Source organism: Cololabis saira, chromosome 10 (genome assembly GCF_033807715.1).
Source record: "Cololabis saira isolate AMF1-May2022 chromosome 10, fColSai1.1, whole genome shotgun sequence".
Lineage (NCBI taxonomy): Eukaryota > Metazoa > Chordata > Actinopteri > Beloniformes > Belonidae > Cololabis > Cololabis saira.
Genome location: NC_084596.1, coordinates 47,500,531 through 47,526,439, shown reverse-complemented (window position 1 = coordinate 47,526,439; position 25,909 = coordinate 47,500,531). Strand labels below are relative to the sequence as shown.

The 25,909-nt window shown below is 40.5% G+C and overlaps 1 protein-coding gene across 1 annotated transcript in view; it reads left to right on the top strand.

Moving 5' to 3' along the window:
• The window catches only part of LOC133453163 (disks large-associated protein 1-like), a 181,122-nt gene that overhangs the window by 63,728 nt on the left and 91,485 nt on the right, over positions 1-25,909 (top strand). The window contains exon 3 of the mRNA XM_061733057.1: positions 13,219-13,433. Within this exon, the coding sequence (XP_061589041.1) occupies positions 13,219-13,433 (215 nt within the window). The remainder of the gene's footprint in view (positions 1-13,218; positions 13,434-25,909) is intronic.

The window sequence follows — 25,909 nt, the reverse complement described above, 5'->3', positions numbered from 1 at the left end:
TTTTTTTTTTACTTTTTTGTAGGTGCGCCGTCACCTTAATGTTTAGCTGTGTTTTGATCTGTGTTTCTGGTGCGCCGCCACCTTAATGTTCAGCTGTGTTTTGATCTGTGTTTCTGGTGCGCCGCCACCTTAATGTTTAGCTGTGTTTTGATCTGTGTTTCTGGTGCGCCGTCACCTGTTTAGCTGTGTTTTCATCTGTTTCTGGGTGTCAAAACAGTGTACGGGGGTTAGCAGGAGCCACCGTCTGACGTCACTACCCAGAATGTAAACAACAATGGCGACCTACTAGTTAAATTATATTTTCAAATTTTATAAAAACGAAGACATCAACAAGGTTTTTTATATCACATTGTTATAATTGATACCAACATTTATCTTTTAAGACCTACATGTCTTAATAGCCAGGGTTCCTTTTAAAAGAGAGCTTTAACGTTATGCCTGACTGTGCCTGACAAAAGTATTTTAAATTAAATGCATGCAGACCGATGAAGAGCCACCATGGACCCCTTTCTGCAAAAGAAGCACACGTGTTCCTGTGTTGTGCCAAAAAGTGATTGCCTGCCAGAATCTGATTGCGGCCGCGGGAGCGCGCACAGCAGCCCGTTGAGGGATAACAGCCCATTGAGGGCGGATTAAACGGTCGTAATATGCAGATACACACACCTGTACGTCCGCAATTATAGCAAAGGTATGTGTCTTAGAACGTTTTTTGTTACGTAATTATCACATCTGTGCCCAAAAGAAGTGTAGTTTGTAGCGAAATCAGCCGTGACAATGACGTGATAGACATGTCTCTATGTGCTTGGTATGTCTGATGCCTTTGTTTAGCCCTGTCTTTGGAAATTAGACTATAATGAATGTGATTTATGGGTGTGTTTTCAATAAAGAAATGATCACTTTTGCAATATGTCTGCATTTTTTTTTAAATCTGATCTGGGCTCTACGTAGTATTTCCTCCCATGTTTGGATGTGCTTTGTACATCTAATATTATTGTTTATGCCTACTATAAAAAAACAGTTTTTACCTGCCAAAAATTGATTGAAGGCCAAATACAGTTGATGAAAAGTTGTTTCTGCCTAAATATGACTTGATCTCATCCTTGAGCTTCATATATAAATACTAGAGCTCACAGGACTTTTCTTGTTAAAAGATGTCCTGTGAGCTCTAGTATTTATATATGAAGCTCAAGGATGAGATCAAGTCATATTCAGGCAGAAACAACTTTCCATCAATTGTATTTGGCCTTCAATCAATTTTTGGCAGGTGAAAATGCCTATTTTCTGTTGTAATGGTCCTTTAAAAGAGTTAAAAGATGTCCTGTGAGCTCTAGTATTTATATATGAAGCTCAAGGATGAGATCAAGTCATATTTAGGCAGAAACAACTTTTCATCAACTGTATTTGGCCTTCAACACACCAAAAAGAAAAGCAAAAGCTTTAATTGCAAGTACGACATTATGTATATAAAATACGGATTTGTTGCATAGGGCGATTTGGAGGCGCCAAACCAACTATGTATTTTACGTGGAGAAACGCTCGCCAACGAAGCAATGAAGCCATCCAAGCTCCAAAGACACTTAAATACAAAACATCCTTCTCTCAAAGACAAACCAGTGGATTTTTTCGAAAGGAAAAAACGTGAGTTAGATTTGCAGAAGCAAGTTTTAAAGGCCACAACATCAGCTAACGTCGCTGATGATAGCCTGCATTTTAAAATGCATTGTTTTTTTCTAAAATGTTTATTAAAATTGACATAAATTGTCAACCGGTCCCTGAGCTTTTTGTTTATACTTCTGCTGGTCCTTGGCACAAAAAAGGTTGGGAACCCCTGCTTTAGACAACTGAGATGAACATAAAAAGTTTAACTCACTTACTATATACTACCCTAAAACATCAAATAATAGCCGGTCCCAGTTATCTGCCGGGTGTAGCAAAACATTTTTTATATTAAATGCCCATCCCAAACATTGTTTTTCTGGTGGCCAAAAAAAATTCTACCGTATGCAAATATAGCCTACCTTAACACAAACAAATAACTTTAAATGAATTGAAAAGTGTGTGACTATTTATTTAATTTTCGACTGACCTCACTGATGACGTGTTATGAAGTTGAGCGGCTTGTGTATCAAAGAGAAAGGAGGGGAAAAGAGGTGAGCCTCTACCTCCTCTTTTCCCCTCCTTTTTTTGCCTCTCTCTTTTCTCTTAGCTTGGATACTTCACAAGCGTGCCAGACACCAGCGTGAGTTGCGGAAGATTATACGAGTAACGGGAAAATAGTTGTATCAGACCATAGCTGACAACGAGAAGCCGTTCACGGCTAGCACTGGCTGTCTAATTGGTAAATGGCTTACACTTATATAGCGCTTTCCAGCTGTACTCCTACAGGTCCAAAGTGCTTTACACTATAGATATTCACCCTACTTTCACAAATTCACACACCGGTTGTCGGCGGAGCTGCCATACAACAGGCTGGCATGACAACCGATCTATTGCTGAATTGCTGAAGAGGAACAGCTTCAGTGTCTGAAGACATACAATAAGATTTGGGTTGAAAGGAGGCACGAAATGAATAAAGGCAGATCCTGAATAAAGGCAGGTCCTTAATAAATGCCTGTTGATTTGAGTGATTTAAGCAAATAAACGCCCGGGCCATTATTTGGTGTTTTACTGTATTTATCTTGCTCATCCATAAAAATTATAAACGCATATTAGAAGTTTTTTTTTTCTTTTCTTTCTTCTTTTCTTGCGGTGAGTGGTGTGTATTTTATAGTTTGTCTATTGTTTCATCCACGTTGCTGGATCTTGTTGATGGGTTCTCCTACAACAGAAAAATATGCATTTTCTCATTTCCTGGTTGAATAATCAGAGCGCACCTGTGAAGTCGGCTTCATATTGGTGTGTGGAAACATCAGAGCAGCTTAGTTTTCTGCTGGTGAGAAGTTATTCTGGCTTTTTACTGTCTTCTCGTCTTCCTCTTATTCTTTCCTACAAACCCCTATGTACACACACCTACACACGCACGCACACACACACACATACACGTGTACTGCACTCTCAGGGGACCTGTCATTGCACTTCATCTAACAGTGGACTTCTGCTTCTGGTCATTTTAAAAAAATTTTTTTATTGATCTTTTTATAAGAAACAACATACAATGAAAACATGGAAACATGTAATCAAATATACGCATTATACATTGTCTCCTTTTTTTTTTTTTTTTTTTTTTTAAACACACAAAACCTAACTAAGGAACAGAGTCTCTGTAGCGTTAAATAATAAATAAACAGATGAGTAAGAAATGATCAAAGGAGGAAAGTAATGAATGAGCAAAAGTGCATACAAAAAACAAATGCAGTGGTAAATGCAGATGCCCATAACTGATATCCCATTAACTGGAAATTAATAAAACATAAAATGCAACATAAATGATAATAATAAAAAACAAATTAAGGAAATGAAAAGAAAATTAAGGGAGGGGGGGGGGTCAGTCGGTGGGTAGAGTCTTCAACGCGGTAAAGTGGTCTATGAAGGATTGCCATTTGTGAACGAATTTAGCTGAGTTGACTTTTACGGAGTATCTCACCTTCTCCAATTTAAGAAAAAACATAACATCACTAAGCCAAATAGAAATAGACGGAGACTTGGGGGATTTCCACGAAAGTAAAATACGACGTCTTGCTAAAAGGGATGTGAAAGCCAATACTTCTGACTGTGTGGGGCTGATATGTGAGGAGTCAACAGAGAGTCCGAATATTGCTAAGAGAGGGGCCATAACAACTTTTTTACCCAGAACTTTAGACATGATCACAGAATAATCACTCCAAAATTTCTGTAACCTAGGACAGGAGAAAAACATATGACTTAAATTGCAGGGAGAACCCTGGCATCTGTCGCATAGGTCTGCAACATTCGGATATATTTCCGATAGTCGGGATTTTGATAGGTGGGCTCTATGCAGCACCTTAAATTGAATAAGTTCAAGTCTAGCGCAAGGCGTGCTAGATCGTATGCTACGGATAGCTTTATCCCACAGCTCCCCTGTGAAGTCAAGGCCCAACTCTCGTCCCCAACCCTCCCGAGCTTTATCTACAGAATGATCATCAAATGTCATACACAGTGCATATATCTTAGATATCAGAGACTTTTGACTGAGTTTCATAGTTAGAAGATCATCCTACGGTTGGTTCGCAGGAAGGGAAGGGAAGCATGGAAACAGAGCAGAGGCGCAGTGTCGAAGCTGGAAGTAGCGAAACAAATGGGAGGCAGGCAAATTGAACTTTGACCTCAGATCTGAAAATGTGGAAAAGATCCCATCCTTATATAGATCCCTGAAGTGCTTAATGCCCCGGTTGTACCAAATCATAAAAGTGGTGTCTATTAGTGATGGAGGGAACAGATGATTCTTAGTAACAGGTGTATAGATGGATGGAGAAGCAAATTTAAAGTGGCGCCTAAACTGTGACCAAATCTTAAGGGAGGAAAGCACCACAGGGCTATTTGTAAACTTAGAGGGATTCAATGGTAAAGAGGAGGAGAGTAGGGCCGTTACAGAGGATGAAGAGAGTGACTGAGCCTCCAATCTGCACCATAATAACTCAGGAGACTGAAGCCAATAAATTAGTTTGTGAATATGCGCTGACCAATAGTAAAGCATAAAGTTTGGTAGTGCTAGACCCCCATTAAATTTACATTTTTGGAGAAGCGAATACCTCACTCTGGGTCTCTTACCGGCCCATAAAAAGTTGGAAACAATTTGGTCAAGTGATTTAAAAAAAGATTTTGGTAGAAATAAAGGAGTGCATTGGAACAAAAAAAGAAATTTAGGCAATACAGTCATTTTCACTGTGTTAATTCTTCCTATCAGCGACAATGGTAGGGAGTTCCACCTCTGTAAGTCCGCCTTCACTCGAGTTACCAGTGAGGAAAAATTAGCGGTGAAAAGAGAGGGCAGAGTGCAGGTCACATTAATCCCTCAGTATCTAAAGCCAGACGGGCTGAGTTTAAAGGGGATATCAGATTGTTTGAGTTGTAAAGCAGAGGAGTTTATGGGGAAGCATTCACACTTGTGAAGATTGACCTTATAGCCAGAGAAGGATCCATAATTCTTCAACAGAGATTGGTGCAATGCTGGTTAAAGGGTAAGATACATATAAAAGGAGGTCGTCTGCATAAAGTGACAATTTGAGTTCCACATTGGACCTAGAGACTCCGCGAAATAGAGGAAGAGTTCTTAAAGCAATTGAAAGTGGTTCGACGGATAGAGCGAATAGCAAAGGGGAGAGAGGGCAGCCCTGTCTCGTGCCACGTGATAATGTAAAATAAGTGGAGTAGTTGTCATTGGTGTGAATGCTGGCCTGAGGGGAAGTGTAAAGAAGTCTAATCCAAGATATAAACCTGTGTTCAAATCCGAATTTATGAAGTGTTGCAAAAAGATAGTTAAATTCGACATGATCAAACGCTTTTTCAGCATCAATCGCGATAACAACTTCAGGGAGTGGAGAAGAATCTTTAGAGAGAATCACATTAAGAAGTGTACGAACATTATAAAAGAGCTGGCGTCCCTTGATGAAACCATTCTGCTCCTCAGATATGATGCTAGGAAGGATCTTATCAAGACGAATTGCTAGTGCTTTGGCTAAAATTTTGACATCCACATTCAGTAAAGACAAGGGCCTGTAAGAAGTGCATGATTCAGGGTCCTTGTCCTTCTTCAAAAGGAGGGCAATGGACGCCTGCATTAAAGAGGGAGGCAATGAGCCATGATCAAGGGACTCATTGTACATTGAAAGTAAAAGGGGGGCTAATTTGTCTTTGAATTTTTTGAAAAACTCAGCTCCGAACCCATCGGGACCAGGGGCCTTGTTGCTTTGCGTAGCTTCAATGGCGGCAGCAATTTCTTGCAAGCTGAAAGGAGCATCGAGGCCATTAGCCACATCCAAATTAATAGTAGGGACAGTGATATTATCAAGAAAGGAGGTCATTTCTGCTGTGTCAAGTGGAGATTCTGACTCATAGAGAGAGGAGTAGTATGACTTAAAAATTGTGTTGATGGCGATTGGATCGGTGGTAAGTGTGCCAGTAGAATCTCTAATGCTGGGAATCAGTCTCGACGTTGCTTGCCTTTTTAATTGGTGAGCCAATAACCTGCTTGGTTTATCGCCGTGTTCATAATAGTTGGCATGAGCGCGTAATAGGAGCCGTTCAGAATCGGCTGTCGCTATAAGATCGAATTTTGACTGCAAATCAAGCCGTTGTTTCAGTAAACTCGGACTTGGGTTAACTGAGTTTAGTCTGTCTGTGTCCTGAATTTTAGATGTGAGCTCCTGTAATTTAGCCCTGCGGATTTTACTGGCGTATGCTGAATAAGAGATAATCTGTCCTCGCAAATATGCTTTGAGTGATTCCCATACTAGCGAAAAACTGGTAGAATCTGTTTTGTTTAATGCAATGAAATCATCTATTGAAGCCGATATAGAAACATTAAATGCATCGTCGGATAAAAGCAATTAATTAAACCTCCAGGGAGAAGAAAAACGGGGGCGCTCAGACCATGTTATATTCAAAGTTAGAGGGGCGTGATCTGAAATAACAATTGGGTGGTATACGACAGAAGTAACTTTGGGGAGAAGAGAGCCATCAACAAAAAAATAGTCAATACGTGAATATGACTGATGTACTTGTGAAAAAAAAGAGAATTCCTTATCTCCAGGATGTGAGAACCTCCACGGATCAACAAGCCCGTTCTTGACTGTAAAATCGGTAATAGATTTTGACATAGAGGATTGAGTCAAAGTACGAGGATTCGAACGGTCCAAAGAAGGATTAATAACACAATTCAGATCACCGCCCAGTATTGTAATATGCGTATTTAAGAAAGGGAGGTTGCCAAACAGCCTATCCGTAAAATTGGGGTCATCAAAATTAGGGGCATATATATTCACCAACAATACAGGGTTACAGTATAGAGTGCCCGCAACAATAAGATATCTACCATTCTTATCGGATATTGTCCTGGAGATGGAGAAATTGACTCTTTTGTTGATCAAAATTGCTACTCCTCTAGACCTAGAATCAAAATTTGAATGAAAAATATCACCCACCCAAGCACGTTTGAGTCTGAAATGATCTTTATTTCGCAAATGAGTTTCCTGAAGGAAAGCTATGTCAGTGTCCAAGCGTTTCAAATGTGAAAAAATCTTTGATCGCTTAATTGGATTATTCACACCTTTAACATTCCAGCAAGTGAATGTAATGTTTGATCCAGTATCAGGCTTGCGCAGATTACGATCGTTCATATAGGCATTCTTTGAGAGAAAATAAGACCGACTCACCCACCACATGAGGAGATATAAGGAAAAGGGGTAAAAGGGAAAACCAAAACAAACAAAACTCAGGAGTATATACATACCTACAGAGACAAAAAGCCAACATCCCATAACCCCCGCCCACCCACCCAACGCACATTAGATGATCCCATCCCCAAACGATGGAAACAGCCGTGCTGGCTTCAAAGGAAGCCATTCTCGAAAAGAGATGCTTTCGACTATAAAGCTAAATACAAAAACAAAAACAAAATTAGCTCCTGCAGAGTTAAAACCTTAAAAAAAAATAAAATAAAATATGAGGCATATGAAACCAACAATCTGAGCCATTCTGACGATCGCTGTCTTGTCAGGGTAACAACAAACGTTAATTAAATTAAGGAGATCTTTGGCCTGTAGAACAATGATATATACATATATGCACTCGCACACCCACACAGACACATGCACACAATTTAAGCAAAGACAGGGATGTGTGCATATTTTCTAATCAAGGCAGCATACCAGAGAAATGATTAGGCCTTCAATTTTAAACCGTGTTGTTCCCATTGATAGTTCGAGAAAAAAAAAAAAAAAAAAAAATTACGACATAAAGACCCATTTTCTGAATTGACTCACTCACTCACCCCGGGCCAGGGTCCCGCATGGACAGCAAGCTGGATAAATCGTCCCAGAAAACTAGCTGGTAGTCACTTTTTTTATTTTCCTGATGAATGCCAGGGCTTCATCTGGCGACGTGAAGTCACGTTGCTGGCCGTTATGGGTTACACGCAGCCGGGCGGGATACAGCAATCCATACCGGACTCCTTCAATCTCCCGCAGCTGACGGCGCACGTCATTAAAGGCAGCGCGCGCCCGCGCTGTCTTGGCGGTGTGGTCCGGGAACACGGAGATGGTCATATCCCGGACTTTTATCCGCTGCCGCTCTCTCGCCTTTCTGAGGATGTCAGCGCAGTCGGTGTAATAATGGAGCCTGGCCACTATTGCGCGGGGCCGCTCCCCGGGCTTCGATTTCGGCATGAGAGTGCGGTGGGCTCTGTCCACCACCGGCTCCGCGCCGAGGGAGAAGGCTTCCGCCAAGAGCCTGGAAACCCCGGCTGCAGATGAAGGGTCAGGATCCTCCTCCGGGACACCAATAATCCATATGTTCTGCCGACGAGACCTTGACTCCAAATCCTCGCATCTGTCCTCCAGCCTCACACATTCTTTCGACAAGTGATCAACTTTTTTCTGGAGAGCAACTATGTCGTCTGAGCAGCTTGAGAGCGACCGCTCCATCCCAGCAACGGTGGCTGTAAGACCCGCGACGTCCGCCTTCATGGAGGAAATACTGCCAGAAAGATCCGCTTTAAGGGAAAGCAGCTCGGACTTAATGGACGTTAAATTCTCGTTCAGTGCTGCCTGAAGCTCTGTCCTAAATATAGCCGCAACATCATTGCGAAGAGCGGAGAGCAGTTCAGTTTTGAGCCGGCTGAACTCCGCGGCGGGACCCGGCGCGGCGCAGGTGCTCTCCGGAGGAGGAGACTCACCGCGGGGCGAGGAGACAGCATGAGCAGCAGGCCACGGGTTAGCTGGAGGGTTATTCCCCGCTTTGATGGACTTTGGAGGCATCTCCGTGGTAAGTAGTCAAAGTAACCGCGTTGAAAATAAGTTAGTTAAAACCAAAGCCGTGGGAGTGATGCAAAAAGTGCCAATAAATGTTGAATTAAAATTAACTCTGCAGGAGCTCCGCTAATCACGTCTCACCCCATGTACAGCTAAGCCGGAAGCCCGAAAATTTACTTTTAAGGCCTTCTACCATTATATTATTGCAAACGTGATTTTTAATTTTTTTTGAAGAAATTGTCAAGAGGGGACTTCAATCCTTGAGCGATGTCTACCTATCAAATAGTGGACCTCCATACACTGCAGAGGAACTGTCTGTACTCGTTCTGTCACCTAATGACTGTTTGTTTACTACAAAGATTTTATTTGAATCTTTCAAAAATGGATAATTTCACTTTAATGTTATCAACATTTAAACATTTTTCTGTGATACAAATATTACTAAAATAATCACGGCCACTTTAATTGAGAATGAATAAGGTTTTACCTGCAAATCAGAAGTAACCTGGTTGCATGCAACAATATCAGTGACTGCAGTATTAGCAACAAAACTGACTTCATGTAGGCTTTAATTATATAAAATATATTCTTTAAGTTATATTTTAAAGATTAATTACACCTCTGCACTAATTTCAATTTTCTCTTAGGGGAATTCACATTATTCTGTATTATTGTTGATATTTTGTATTTGCTGTTAATAATTTAATTGGAGTCAAGAGACATTTCCCAATCCTAGACAGTTTTTTAATTATGTGTCAACAACACTTTGTTGTCTTTTTTTGACGTCTTCAGGACATTTATTTTAAAGTCATTCATGAATATAGCAAGGTCAGATAACATTTACTTGTTCTTTTTTCAATAAGTATAATTTGCTGTTTTTAACACCCCATAGTGTGAATGGCTGGATACCATGGTATTGTAAAAAAATAAAAATAAAATGCTCAGCTTTAGTGGATGTCTTCAGTTTGAGGTATTTCAGAATCTACAAGGGGAAGAAAAATAGAAAAACAACCAGGATAAAATTGTAGATAAAATGGTCAGCAGTACGATTCTTTCTTTTCACTTTCAATAAATCACTAAGGACTGATGTGACATCACACTTTGACTAGACCTTAAAAAAAACTAAAATTGTTCAGTCCCAAAATACTCTGACCAGTTCTCACAAGCACTGGAGGTCCTTGATTATTGTAGTAATTTGTTGATTCACATTACAGAAAAAAGGTCCCCACTTGAACTGTATAAAACGACCTGAGTCCACTGTATACTAGTTCATAATGACACAAGTTCCCTCTTAGATAGTATGAAGTGACACTCACACTCCAGCATGGATTAATTTAAAAAAGACATAAGCAAAATGGATAATTCTTCAGAGAATACACTAAATACAGTCTAATCAATAGTGTTGTTATTCTTTTTATTAAAGTGACACCAGCAATGTTATCATTGCAGCTTTTTGAAATATGTGGTGTATTGTGAAGACACAATGACACACGCACACACACACACACAAACACACACACACACACACACACACACACACACACACACACACACACACACACACACACACACACACACACACACACACACACACACACACACACACACACACACACACACACACACACACACACACACACACACACACACACGCACGCACGCACACACACGCACGCACGCACGCACACACACACACACACACACACACACACACACACACACACACACACACACACACACACACACACACACACACACACACACACACACACACACACACACACACGTGTTCCTATCTTGGCCATCAGGCCTCTGATTTCCTTTCTTCTCACTGAGTTTGACAAAATCTCATCTACCATTTTTAATCTAGTGAGACAAGAACATCACAAGATCTTGTCCGCCATTTTTACCATTCAGAGCACGTGCACGAAACACACACACACACACACACACACACACACACACACACACACACACACACACACACACACACATACACACACACACACACACACACACACACACACACACACACACACACACACACACACACACACACACACACACACACACACACACACACACGTGTTCCTATCTTGGCCATCAGGCCTCTGATTTCCTTTCTTCTCACTGAGTTTGACAAAATCTCATCTACCATTTTTAATCTAGTGAGACAAGAACATCACAAGATCTTGTCCGCCATTTTTACCATTCAGAGCACGTGCACGAAACACACACACACACACACACACACACACACACACACACACACACACACACACACACACACACACACACACACACACACACGAACACTCTTGTCTTGGCCATCAGGCTTTTGATTTCCTTTGTTTTTACTGGGTGTCACAAAATCTTCTCTACCATTTTGAATCACGCGAGACTCATTCACTACATGACTTAATCCACTAATTCTACAATTCACACATATTGTCACACATACACATGCTCATGTATATAGACTGAGCTTTCTGTTTCATGTTTAGTTGTTATTTTATTTGAACTTTAGACGTTAGAACTTTATTCCAAGTGTCGTTTCACCATCTTTAATGATTATGTAAATACATTCTGATGCATTTGAATGAGAGAAGTTGTTTGTGGTTATTTTACACATATTTGTAACATTTGCTAGTTTAAAGGCCTGTGCTTGGACTCCTTTGCTCTCTACAGTAGTATTAATTATTTTCCTCTTATATAATTGACGATCTATGAATGAGTAACAGAGTTTCTCTTCATTTTATGTTTATTGTTACTGTATTTATTGTCAGTGAAAGCCTTACCTCTTGACCTCAGCTCTCAAAGGCTTGAAGACATTTCATTTTTAACCCTGAAGATCTCATCAATTCAGACTGGTGTGAAGTTTTAAGGACAATCTACAGGTCATATGCAAATCACTGAGTATCCCTCCACTTCTGTGGGCCGCTCATGTCTTTTCTCAACTGTTCACCTGGTTTTGGTGGTTCTGAAGCCACCTGGGTTGAGATCTAAGGATACGTTGTGGCTGCTCAGTGAAACCCGATTTCTCGTCAGGTATATAATGCTGTTTGTTCCCCTTTGACGGATGGGTTTTTTATTTTTTTATTATTTTTTTTATTTTTGAGGCACCTGTGCTCTCTGTTTAAAGTGGATCTTGGCCTGATTAGCTGCTCCTCTCTGTTGTTGCCATAGGTTTGTGGAGTTGCTGTTGGTTTCTCCAGGGTCCCTACACTCCTTGTTGCAGTAGATGGCACAGACGCCGCCGCTCAGTGTTTTGTCTTCTGGGTGAACCAGTTTTCTGATGATGGTGTTAAGTTTGAAATGGATGGGCATATTATGTTTAGAAACAATCCTCCTGTGTTTCTCCTGCCATGTATGGATGTATCTTTTTCTTTGCCATATTAAATGCTGTGGTGGTTTTTTTGTTATTTTTCTTCTGTCTTTCTTGGCTAACTTAGCTGCAGGCGGGTACTACCCAAAAAGACAATTTGTTTGGAATGTGTGTGCAACTCTGTGATTGGCTGTGATTGGAGGAGCTGCAACCTGAGCAGTGGAAATTGCAAGTGGTACCAAGGGAGCGGATTTGTTTCTCAAATTACCAAGTTTATGTAATGTTTACAAACAGTGAAACAAATTTAGCAACTGCAACCTTAATACAAGCTAAGTTAGGATATCTGCAGGTTTGAATTGCCGTCTTGAAGTGCTTGTGCGCCTTTATAGTCTTCAAATCAAAAAGCAGATTATGGTTGCATACAAACGTTTGTGTTGGGTCTTCTGTCAACCTCTAAATAACAGTTAACTACATACACCAGACACACAGCTCATTTATGTTTATGTGTGCTTCATTGAACTAAAGTAACTCCTACGGAGCAGATGCTTGAATTAGCCAGAGAGAAATTTCAGGCCGACTAACAAAACATCCTTTTCCAAGCTAATTAGCCACCGGGCTCTCTGTGGCCGAGAGAGACGCATGGACATGTGAGAGAGAGACGCATGGACATGTGGGAGAGAGACGCATGGACATGTGGGAGAGAGACGCATGGACATGTGGGAGAGAGACGCATGGACATGTGGGAGAGAGTAATGGATGGAGAAAAACACCAGCATCCCTGTTGTTTAGTCCTTGTTTTTAAATCTTACTCTGCGCCGTGCTTGTTGGTTTCTGGATACCACCTCTTTTCTCATGTCTCCCTGTTTACGCAAGTACAGCATAGTTAGCCAGTTTGGTGGCTGCGACCTATGCAGCAGTAGAGGGGAAAGTGCTCAAGGAGTCCTGTACTTTCTGTCTGCTCACTAGGTACCTCAGGATGAGTGGAGCACTTTCTCGCCTGTGGCAAGGGAGGATGACATCCCATGTCGGAGGATGCGGAGCGGCAGCTATGTCAAAGCCATGGCCGAAGATGACAGTGGAGACTCTGAGGGGAGTCCCAAACCCTCACCAAAGATGCAGGCCCGTCGGGCCAGCTACCTGAAGGCCACGCAACCATCGCTAACGGAGATGACGACTCTACAGTAAGATCCTCTCTCCGCCTCTTTGTTCCTGACATATCTTTAGGGATAAATGACTACAGGCTTATTTGCAACTTTTCTGTACTCTTTATTGGGCCGCTTTTCATTGTTTGTATCCTAAGAGCAGCTTAAAGAAATACATTTTAAAAAATCAGGAAGACAGGGCTTCATGTCCAGTAAGCAACCAAGTCACAAAAAAACCCCAAAATAAATAGATACAGGAACAGAATATTACATGAACGGAATTCATAAGGTTTCACACTGGTTGTTATAAAAATGACTTGCAGTGCCAGCAGGACAGTGCAGGTTGTTACAAGCTTGTTAATCATTTTAAGTTACTAACTTTCAACTCTTATTTGACTCGATGTTCCAAACACTGTTTAAGTTGTATGACATAAAATGAATTAATTGCAAGTCGACTGAAAATAATAGTTTGAATAGTAGACTGAGAGAGGAGTGACAGGGAGTTGTAGATCTCAATGATTAACAATAATTTAGAATTTACTGAACACATAAAAGTAGCAGAGTAGCAGAGACAGGTTCACATACGAAATATAAGGTTAGCTTCTGGAAGAACCATATAATCTCTGCTCAGGTCTTGGATTTAAAAATGGGCTTTTTCCTCCAACTTTAGCATGATAACTTGGCTTTTATTTTATTTTTATTGTATATATAAATCAATTATATTATTTATATTTTGTCATTTCATTTCATGTCCTTTTAGAATTGTAGTCCTTACAATTTTAGAAGACATTGTTGTTTACTCTGTTTTTATGTTTTTATGTTTTAATTTTGTATTATTATATATATCTGCTTATGTTATAGTTGATTTAGGCATTTTTTTTTTTTACATTTTTTAATTTTCTTTAGCCAGTACAGCACATTGGTCAACTGGTCAACAAAAGTAATTTGACTAAACATTGAAAAAATTAATTCTAGATTCACTCCACGTTTAGTCAACACAACACTATTTTATTTTATTCGATAAAAGTGGTTCACAAGGCAAACACAAACAAAATAGAAAATACAAACAATGGAACATTCAATTTCACAGGTTGAAAACAAGAAAACTCTTTTCAACTAAAAGCCTGTTTAAGAATGAAGTCTTTAGCTGTTTTAAAAAAAAAAAAGTAGGAGTAAGTAGCAGTCTAGGCAGTGAAGGTACAGTGGTATAGTGTTCCTTGCATCTTGAAAGCGGTTTTTGGGACAACAAAAACTAATTTGGACATCATTGGACAACAAGAAGCATGAAAATATTAAATAATGAATGATCATCTCCAATTTGGCCATAGGCACATGGCTTAAAGGGGACCTATTATGAAAAACACATTTTTTCTTATGGTCATGAACTTTGGGTAGTGACCGAAAGGACGAGATTGTGGATACAAGCGGCCGAGATGAGTTTCCTCCGCAGGGTGGCTGGACGCTCCCTTAGAGATAGGGTGAGGAGTTCGGTCACCCGGGAGGAGCTCGGAGTCGAGCCGCTGCTCCTCCACATTGAGAGTCAGCTGAGGTGGCTTGGACATCTGTATCGGATCCTCCTGGATCCTCCCTAGGGAGGTGTTCCAGGCATGTCCCTCCTCCCTAGGGAGGAGTTCCAGGCATGTCCCTCCTCCCTAGGGAGGTGTTCCAGGCATGTCCCTCTTCCCTAGGGAGGTGTTCCAGGCATGTCCCCCCTCCCTCTTGCTTTAACATATATAAAGTGGTCTCCCCTCAGCCTGCCAACTCAGAGAAGGAGGAACGCAACCACATTCTGCAGTGTATGTACAGCCGCCCAGATGAGCCATCCAGTGTGATGTGGATCTACGAGCCGTTCAGATTCTGCTCCCGTCGTTACGTAACGATGGGAGCGATGCGTGAAACCACGCCCACAAATAACTCCACCGGCCAGAGCTTTCGCCATTTTTTCGTAGCGATGTATCGCGTAATTTGCGTCATCGCGTCAGGCAGCCGATCAGCACAGAGCCTCATTATCATAGCCGCCCGCCCACTCAGAATCCTGCATAGATAATGAGGTTAGAGAATGGGAAGATAAAGACATGGCTCAGAGGATGAATTTTTAATTCATTTAGCAAAAACAATCAAAAGCTTGTTTTTAAGACATTCAAGGCCTGTTTAAAATAGGGATTAGATGCCATAATAGGTCCCCTTTAGTTTAGAGATGTTACGAAGATGAAAGCATCTGTTATTTTGTTCTAACTGGATAGAATGACGCTCCAAAGACATTGATGTTTCAAAGGTAACAACATGGTTATGCACATGAAGCTGAAAAGACGAGACTAAAGGACCTAAATACTATTTTATTTGTAAAATGACACTCTGGGACAAAAATCAGTTTCTGTTTTCTCAGAGATCAGTGGTAAGTAAGTATCCCTTAACCACTGGTTGATACTAGACAAGTAGCTCATTAAATTTTATGCTGGTTTGTGGAACAGGAAGGATGTAATCATCATTAAGGTGGTAAAATGTATCACTGTATTTGCTAGTTATTTGATTCAAATGAAGCAGATATAAAAGAGAGTAATGGCCCCAAGATGGAACCCTGAGGAACCACACAAGCAAGCTGAGTCAAATCAATTTGTAAGGAAACTAAAACTGATCAAGTCTCCAAAACTGCAGAGCAATCCAATGAAAGCACAACTATGTACGTTCCAGAGTCCGCGGCCATCATAATCTCATTTGAAACCCTGAATAATGCAGTTTCTGTATTTTGCAAAAGCCTGACTAACATTGGTCCAAAGTGTTTTAGTTACTATAAAAAAGAGTTGAGGGGCTCTTTCAAAATTTTCTCCACACTTTTTGACAAGAATGGAAGTTTTGATATTGGCCTTTAGTTCTTTTGGAAAGCTAGGTCAAGGCTAGGCTGGTTAAGGACATATTCAACAACTGCTGCTTTGAAAGAGCTAGGAACCACACATGTTAAACATGATGTGATGGCTGTAAGTGCCTGGTGAGCTGTTAAACCTGTGACCACATCATATTGTAGGTAGCATGCTTATTCATTCAAAACAGCAGACACCCTCATAAACTGGATTAATAATTAACTAGCTTCATCCACGACTTTCCTGGGTGCTGTCAGCCAGTAGTTCATCAGTTGCCCACATGGTGCAAAAGGGCCTGCCACATCAGCTGCAGAAATACTACACACTTCAAAACACTACATGACACATAGGCTGTTTCCGAATTCGCATACTGTACTACTAGTATACACTGATTTGGCCAAAATGTAGTAAGTAGTATGCTGTATGTGAACAGAAGGAAATCTGCAGTATGCGAAAAATACCCGGATGTTTTACTGATTTGGAAAAAAATCTGCAGCATGCATCAGACCAGTCTACCTCGCCTACTATATCCCAGAATGCAATGCGGCCTTGGCCGGGCAGCTCTTTTTTCTTTTTTTTCTCAAAGCTTTATTGAGAAAACACAAGTGCAATACAAAACAGCGGCGACCACAGCACAATTTAGTGATGGCGATGGCATGGAGAGGGAGGAGGAATACAAATGTAAGTAACGTTATTATATAACGTTCATAATTCTATTTAGTGTTAGGACAACGATTAAAAATTGTGACAAAGCTACGTTGCCCATTTGTAATGAATGTAGAACTTGGCATATTTGTCCTAATAACGTTAATATAAAGTGATAACGTAACGTTAAGTCAGCAAAAGTAACGTTACCGTTAACGATAGTGAGCCGTCAAGAAGAAAACATGTAACTTATCTTTATTAGGGACAGATAAGGACACCGAGGCGCTGATTGTGTGGCGATCCGCAAACAAAGCCCTCTTCAGTGGGCGGCGAAATGCCTCCCTAAAAGGATTTAAGTTAGGTCTTTAATAATATGTTAGGTTTTTGTTAGTTATCTTAGCGTGCTTGCTAGGTAAATAAAAGTGATTAAAGTGTTATGACAACGTTATATATCGGTAGTTCGTTGTATTTGAATGAAATAACTACTTTTCATTGCTGTGTTTTGACATAGAATTTGTCCGCGAGCTGAAATAAATAAGAGATGCAGAGAGAGCGACTCGACAGAGAGGAGAAGAACTTTGTTAATAATAAAATAAAATACAATTCAATAGACTGATGTTAATTTTAATACATTTATTAAAATCCCTTTCCATCCCTTATGTCATTTCATCAATGAATGTGGTTTTACTGCTATTTCAACATTTAGAGTCATCACCAGAAAAATAACACCAGAAAAATAACTTATTTGACAATTTTCACCTGTTTCATGTAAATTTTCACTTGAAATAAGTAGGAAAAATCTGCCAATGGGACAAGATTTATCTTCTAATTACAAGCAATAAAATCTTGTTCCACATGGAGATTTTTCCATTTATTTTAAGTGAAAATCTACTTGAAACAGGAGAAATTGTTGTTTTTTCCAGTGATGAGTCTTGTTTTAAGTGTAATGAGATTTTTTTTACTAAAATGAGACATTTTAACTAGAAATAAGACAAATATTCTTGTTCAGATTGTGAGTTTTTGCAGTGATCCATGTTACTTATCCTGTGAAGGACAAATATTGATAAGTTCAGAAAACTGTTTTTATTTTTGTGTTTTGATGTATTTGACGTAAGCCCAGTGGATATTTAAAGCTTACAGAAGGCTGCATTTAACTGCTGCTATGTCATTCCTGCAGTATTTCTGCAGGTGTTTTGGTCACTGCTATTATTTGTAATATATTATATTATTTGTAATCAGCGCAAATTATCTGTCCCCATATGATAAAATCAATTTTTTATTTACAACTCAAGTACTGGATATATATATATATATATATATATATATATATATATATATATATATATATATATATATATATATATATATATATATATATATGTATATATATATATATATATATCCAGTAGTCAATATATATATAGGGGGGTGTTCCAGGCATGTCCCTCCTCCCTAGGGAGGTGTTCCAGACATGTCCCTCCTCCCTAGGGAGGTGTTCCAGGCATGTCCCTCCTCCCTAGGGAGGAGTTCCAGGCATGTCCCTCCGGGAGGAGACCCCGGGGAAGACCCAGGACACGCCGGAGAGACTATGGGCCTGATTTACTAAAGTTTTGCGTGTGTAAAAACGTGTGCAAACTTGACAGCACCCGCAAACCAAAGTGCCAGCTGATCTACTAACAGCGTGCAAAGAGAACTGCGCCTCTCAAATGCGCAAAATAGCACACGCAATTCATTTAGTACTTTTGCCCTGATGAATAATCAATATGGGGCGTACCCGCCAGAAATCGCTAAATACTGGGAGGGGAAGATGCAAATCGGTCCATTTACCACGCGCAATGAGATTTACCAAGCCCAGAGGCGGATCTAGGGGGTGGCTACTTGGGCTCAAGCCCCGAATGTTTTTCCAAAAGCCCCGGATCCATAGGCGCCAGAACCGTGGGTGCTTCGGGGCCCGAGCGCCCACGGAGATGGCCGAGCAGGCGAGTCCCTATGTCAACAATCACTGATTGGCCAAAGCGGTTTTCATGCAGAAGGCGCACAGCGGTAGCCGCTGCCGGCTTTCCCATTTATTGTGTATTTGCTGCCTGCGCGCAAGAGTGCAGGGTCTGCGGCGCGCAACAGGGCGCACGCCGCCGGGTTGGGAGCAGACTCGGCGCAGAGACGGCGCAGGTGCCCAGATCTGAAAAAAACAAAAAAACAAAAAAAAAAATCGTCTGGTCTAAATGTTCAATTGGGGCGCAAACACCGCGCCAGGTGCCGTCTCGCGCCACCGAGCTCGGTGAGGAAGCGTCCGCTCTGGGCACAAAGCGCAGACCGAGCCGCTGTTCTGTCGATTTCTGCTGCTTCGTCGAAAAATGCTACCACCGCATAAACCGATAGCGCCTTTCTGTCGAGCTTTGCTACCCTGTCAGAAAAAGTTCCTTAATGGTTTTCTACCTTTTGCAGAGCAACAATCTTACTGTTTTACTCCCTAAACCACTTCGTTTCCCCCCCCCAAGTGGTCCTTGTCTCTTGCCAGGCCGTTATTGTAAATAAGAATGTGTTATTAATGACCTGCCTGGTTAAATAAATGAGAATGACTGAATGAATATCAAATAAAGCGATAGAATTGTTTTATTTTTCCTCTTTATCGTATAATGTTCACAAAAAGTAATGCAATTAATGTCATGGGTAGTGAATTTTGAAGGATCAAATACTCAACATCCCATATTATCAATTTTAAATCAATATTTCAGGGGTAGCATAATTTGATAGTCCAGTAACGTCTTATCAAATAATGCTCCCGTCACTTAATGCATTCAGGTAAGATACTAATCACCTCACTACCACTGCAGGATGAATCTTAGCATTCTTATACCTCAATTCAGCCATTTTAAATCAATATTTCAGGGGTAGCATCATTTGATAGTCCAGTAACATCCTATAAAAAATAATGCTCTCGTCACTTAATGCATTCAGGTAAGATACTAATCACCTCACTACCACTGCAGGATGAATCTCAGCATTCTTATACCTCAATTCAGCCATTTTAAATCAATATTTCAGGGGTAGCATCATTTGATAGTCCAGTAACATCCTATAAAAAATAATGCTCCCGTCACTTAATGCATTCAGGGCACGGGAAGCATCTAAAATGATCTCTGCTGGCCTGATACTGCGCCGCAAAATATCTAAAATTATCTAAATATCTTAAAATATTTGCCTGCGCCCAAATTGAACATTTTTTAATTTCACCGTGCTGCGCTGTGACGACATCTTGGCGGTGTCCGATAGGAGAGAAGGTGGTGGAGGGAGAAAAAAAAATTGCGGGTTGTTGATCAGAGACGATCAAGATGGAAGAAAAAATCATTTTGGCTGTGCGTCTGTGTGAGAAGTTGTTGGATACAAGACTGCAGGCCTATTGTGACCTCAATAAAAAGGGACAAAAGTGGAGAGAAATCTCCCAAAATTTGGACATGCCAGGTGTGTTTAAAGGTGGTAGAAAACTTTTGGTAGTGGTAGAGAGCTATTGCAAACCGAGCTGTAGGCTACTGTACGTCCAAAGGAGTGGGAAAACGGCGCCAAACCGCGCCAAACCGGGAACCCCCCCCCCCCCGGGGCTAAGCCCCGGATCTCCTGACATCCTAGATCCGCCCCTGACCAAGCCTGAAAGTAATTGCGCGTATTGTGATTGCGCCTGTATTTAATACGTTCGAAAGGAAGGTGCTAATCTGCTGCTGCTGTTATTGTGGCAAGGAGGCGACATCCAAAATCAAAGAATATGCAGAGAGAGAGTCTTTATTCTGCTGCATGCTATTTTAAAAATGGTTGCACAAGTTTTATTAAAGGCCACTTTTTCTTTAGTTCTTCGCCTTATATCTTGCCACCTTCTTTTAATGTGCCCCCCTCCACTCGCCCACAAGCAGGCCAAGCCTTTGTGCCAAACTTTGTATTTTATTGATTACTTATCTTATTGAACGTGAAATCATCCTTCGTAAATTACATTTAATTAAAACCCGTGCTTATTAATCACAAAACACAGGTTAAACATCATGACCAAATCCGCTCCGACCCGGTGTGTCAGGATCAGCGCAGACAGACTGCAGCTTCGCCTGAATTATGGTTCCGCGTTAAATCGACGGCGTAGGGTCGCAGTGCGGTGTGCGTCGCCGCGTACCCTACGCCGTCGTTTCTGCGTTGGTGTGACGCGGAACCATAAATCAGCCAATCAGGGAGCAAGGGGTTGGGGGAGCTGGGCTGATGTTGATCCGCGGACAAAACTTGTTAAAGAGCATCAAACTCACTCTTATCTACGCGGAAATAACGCTAAAATATAAAGAAGGCTTCCCAAAGTGTGATCTATGGTGAAATAGGAAAATTAAGATGTGCAACTCTTCTAAAGGTGAGACATGCATTTAATTGACTTCATGGCGCCAGCCTTGGCTTTTATTATTACGCAAATGTGGAATGTTTGGGTCTGTCTAATTTCGTCAAATTAAATTTGGAGATTCACCGTTCACATTTTTATGTGTATGCGTTGGATATGAGAGAGATGGAGAGGGCGAGGGAGGGAGGGAGAGACGTGGCCTGTACGTGGTTGTTTTTTGTTTTTTTGCAGTTTGGGTGCACAATACACTTGTGTGTGTGTGTATTAAAAAGAGATTTTGCAGTATGTTGTGTAATTGAAACTGGTTTGCTGTGATCGTTGATGGCAAACTCATATTAAGCATTTACATCGCTGGTTATTATGTGCCCCCCAATTAGATCTGTTCTGCCGCCGACTCTGTTTTAACCTCATCTGCCGTTCTTTTTGTCTGTTCTGCATTTATTCTATCGCAGACTTTCTCTGATATTGTATGGAAGCATATGAGGAACTATATTCAAATTAAAATGCATTTGCGGAAATGCCTTTTCATTTTAAGAATGTGCCCGCATTATTTGAGTCAAAAATGAAATTGATAATATATAATCCGATTTGCATTTTAATTTTCGTATTCAACACTGCTTATTCTTGTACTTAATTCAAATTAAAAAGAAAAAGACGTTTGAGATTTAATTTTCAAATCATGCCCCAGCAAATAGTTCCCAATATTCAATTTTAAATCTAAAATTTGAAAATTAAAATGCATTTGCAGAAATTATTTTTCATTTTAAGAATGTAGCTGCATTATTTGAGTCAAAAATAAAATTGATAATATATAATCCGAATTGCATTTTAATTTTCGTATTCAACACTGCTCATTCTTGTACTTAATTCAAATTAAAAAGAAAAAGACGTTTGAGATTTAATTTTCAAATCATGCCTCAGCAAATAGTTCCCAATATTCAATTTTAAATCTAAAATTTGAAAATTAAAATGCATTTGCAGAAATGCTTTTTCATTTTAAGAATGTAGCTGCATTATTTGTGTCAAAAATAAAATTGATAATATATAATCCAAATTGCATTTTAATTTTATTCTTTACGCTGCACATTTTATGTCATAATCAAAAAGAAAACAAAGAAGACATTGCTTTTTCTTTTTCATGCTCTGCCTGCAAAAAAGTGGACAAAATTCAAAATGAATTTGCAATCCCAGCGGCGCAGGAGAGTGACGTCACGGCTTCTCCTGTTCTCCAGCTGCAGCCCAGAAACCCTGGAAACCGCTCACGTTTTTTACGGTGACATCGTATTTTGCCGATTTCCCAAAGTCTGTTAGAAAAGGTCTAATGTCCTACAACTCTAACAGAGTTCTAGATGTCAACATGACACACAGACAGTAGCGGCGTTTCTCTACACGGAGCGTTGGTGCCGGGCTGACTCCTCCTATTCAGACACGTGTGTTTGTTTACAACCTATGGAGCACGAAATGCAAAGAGGAGCAATGTCGACCGACAAGGTACAGTAATATTACCGGATTTTGCCACAAAAATGACTTTACTAGCATTTTCGCTTGTTTTTAGCATAATGTTTGCATGCGGAGCATGTTATTTTATTTATTCCAGCTTTGTACATAGACGAGATGAATCAAGTCCAGGCAAGGGACACGCAGAAATTACCCCCTGTTCTTGTCCAGCGTGACAGTCTGACCGTCAACGGTATGTTTTCATACAGTAAAGTTGTCACTTCTCAAAAGTACACTTCATTGCATGGTCAGATGTGATTATTATTGTTTTTGAATTTGGAGAGCAGAGTTTGGCATACAGGGTGTGCAGCCACTGACTGTGGAGCCAGAAAATGTTTTAGAGTCCAGGTACATTTTTATGGCTAAATATTTACTCTAATCTAAATTGTATGTTTTGGTCCTGGTTATAGCATGCATTTCCTGAAAATTACTGCTGAGGAGCAGCATGAGTCTCCAGATGAGGAGGAGATCAATTATTTGAGAAAAACAATGTAAGTGAATGTTTGTGAGTCTTTTTGTCTTATTTTGTTTTACTCGTGTGTAATTGGCAAAGTATTCAAGGCACTTGCAGGTACGCTTAATTTTGTGGTTGATTCAAAATTAAATGTACCTGCGAATGCCTTGAATTGTTAGCCAGAAACACACTGAAGGAGGGGGAAACGAAAACGTCTGTGTGACGATAAATATATTTTTACCCTTGGAATTGCTGTTCCTTTTATCCTTTTGAACTATACTTTATTAGGAATTCAGCACACAGTTGAGTGCATTGTCTCCTATTTATTTTACTGGTGTGTAATTCCATTCTTATGTGTTTATGTATGCTCACGTGCAGCATTGACATCGATGATCCTGGTCAGAGGTTCAGGAAACGGAGACAGCTCTCATGAGGAATATATTCCTCACCTTTGTTTATGGTATGCTTTATTTATTGGTTGTATATCAAGTATTTAGAAAATGTATAAAAGTACATATGTATTATGATATATACATATCATATACATATAATATGTATAGTACAGACTTTATTTGAAATGATAAAGTACTATTAACACTATATGATATAAAAGTGAGTAATGTGACAGTAACAGAGCTGTTGTTTTTTTCTCAACTAACAGGACAACTTCAGACTTCGAGAACTTCCAAAATCACATCCTGATGTATGCAGGAAAGCATTTTGGCTTTAGCCCACCTGTATACACAGCTCAGACGTTGCTTGCAACACTTGGTTAACCGCGGCCTTCCTGCACGAAACCATGATGGGACACAAGATGTAAGTTGTTGGGGTTTTTTATATCATAGTTGTCTGACACCCGAATACATTCTTAGCACTGTTACCATATCTCGTTATGAAATTGTTTTAAATTATGTTGTTGTTTTTTCTCAAGTTACCGATGGTTCTACAATAAAAACTTGAAGAGCTGGAGTGTGTATACCGGTACCCTGAAAGAGAACAAGGACTATGGCTACTGTACATCCCTGAACTACAGAACGCCACTCTTTCAAAGAGGCTTCAGAGTGGAAAGGGCCTTCCCAGGAGACAGAGTCTGAGGCCTGGAGATCCAAGGCCCCTGGGTCTTCTGCCACATCACAGCCACCTCCTACACATGGACTGGTAAAAACTAAAGGTGTCACGTGGAGATGCAGGTCCTCGTGATGACAGCTAAAACTTTGATTGCCTGTTGTTATATCAGTCTCAATACTCGGGAGCAAAGCTCCAGGATTTCAGGACAGAGTAAAATAATTCACTGACATAATTTCTTGTTCATGTCTTGTCACAATCCCTAAATAAATGTTGCTGTAATTGCAAATGATCTGATTATCACAACCTGTTTTCTCATAACTTCTTACTTGAATCAAAATCTCTGGGAGATTCTCTGCATTTGGTGTTTTTCACAATGAATATAAATCGGAATCGGAAAGATATATATATTTTTTTATTCTGTAAACAAGGACAGAACTCAACATTTCTGACTTGTACATAATAAAATGTATAAAAATAAAAACTATTTACATTGAAAGTGTAACCCAGCTAAACACTGTTATTCACACCAGCCAGTGCAAAATAAATCTGGTGTACTGGTTGTTTGGAAGATTACAGATAGGTTTCCTGACCCAAACTACACAGCTTGGGATGACGACCTGATTTCCTTCCGCATGCTGCAACTGTCTCAGCTCCACTCCAGGCTTCTGGTGGTCATCATGGTGAAGATGTTGTTCCACGCAGCCCGGGCCGGCCACAAAACCCCCTCTTCTAATATAAAATACTCCATGTGTGCCATATGATTACTTATGCAGAGCTTCTCCAGGTCTGTGGGCATGTCCCTGCAGTTTGTGCAGATGCACCAGTGCAGCTGGGGTTCATCTGGACCACCTGGACTTGGACGCTCAAGTAACGCCATCACATCAAACACCAGGCCTGGCAGCCTGGTCACGACCTGCCCCAGAAAGGTTTTCATCTGTGGTGGAGTCAGGGCTTTGAGGTTATCCTACAACATAAAGCATTTATTTGATATTTTATGTTATTGTACGAGATTGCATTGCTGGATGACATGAGTTATCTAACCCAGCTAACAAATAAATAAATGTTACGCCAGAGAGTTGCCTTTGTAATTGTCTTTCCACAGCCAAACCTTATTTTTTTACCCTTAGAAACACATCTACCTACAATTAATAAATTACCCTCTCGATTGTAAATGCAGTGATGTAAGTTAGATGTGATCTGCACACATCAAGACAACATTTCTTTATATAAAAACATGCTCCGCATGCAAACATTATGCTAAAAACAAGCGAAAATGCTAGTAAAGTAATTTTTGTGGCAAAATCCGGTGATATTACTGTACCTTGTCGGTCGACATTGCTCCTCTTTGCATTTCGTGCTCCATAGGTTGTAAACAAACACACGTGTCTGAATAGGAGGAGTCAGCCCGGCACCAACGCTCCGTGTAGAGAAACGCCGCTACTGTCTGTGTCTCATGTTGACATCTAGAACTCTGTTAGAGTTGTAGGACATTAGACCTTTTCTAACAGACTTTGGGAAATCGGCAAAATACGATGTCACCGTAAAAAACGTGAGCGGTTTCCAGGGTTTCTGGGCTGCAGCTGGAGAACAGGAGAAGCCGTGACGTCACTCTCCTGCGCCGCTGGGA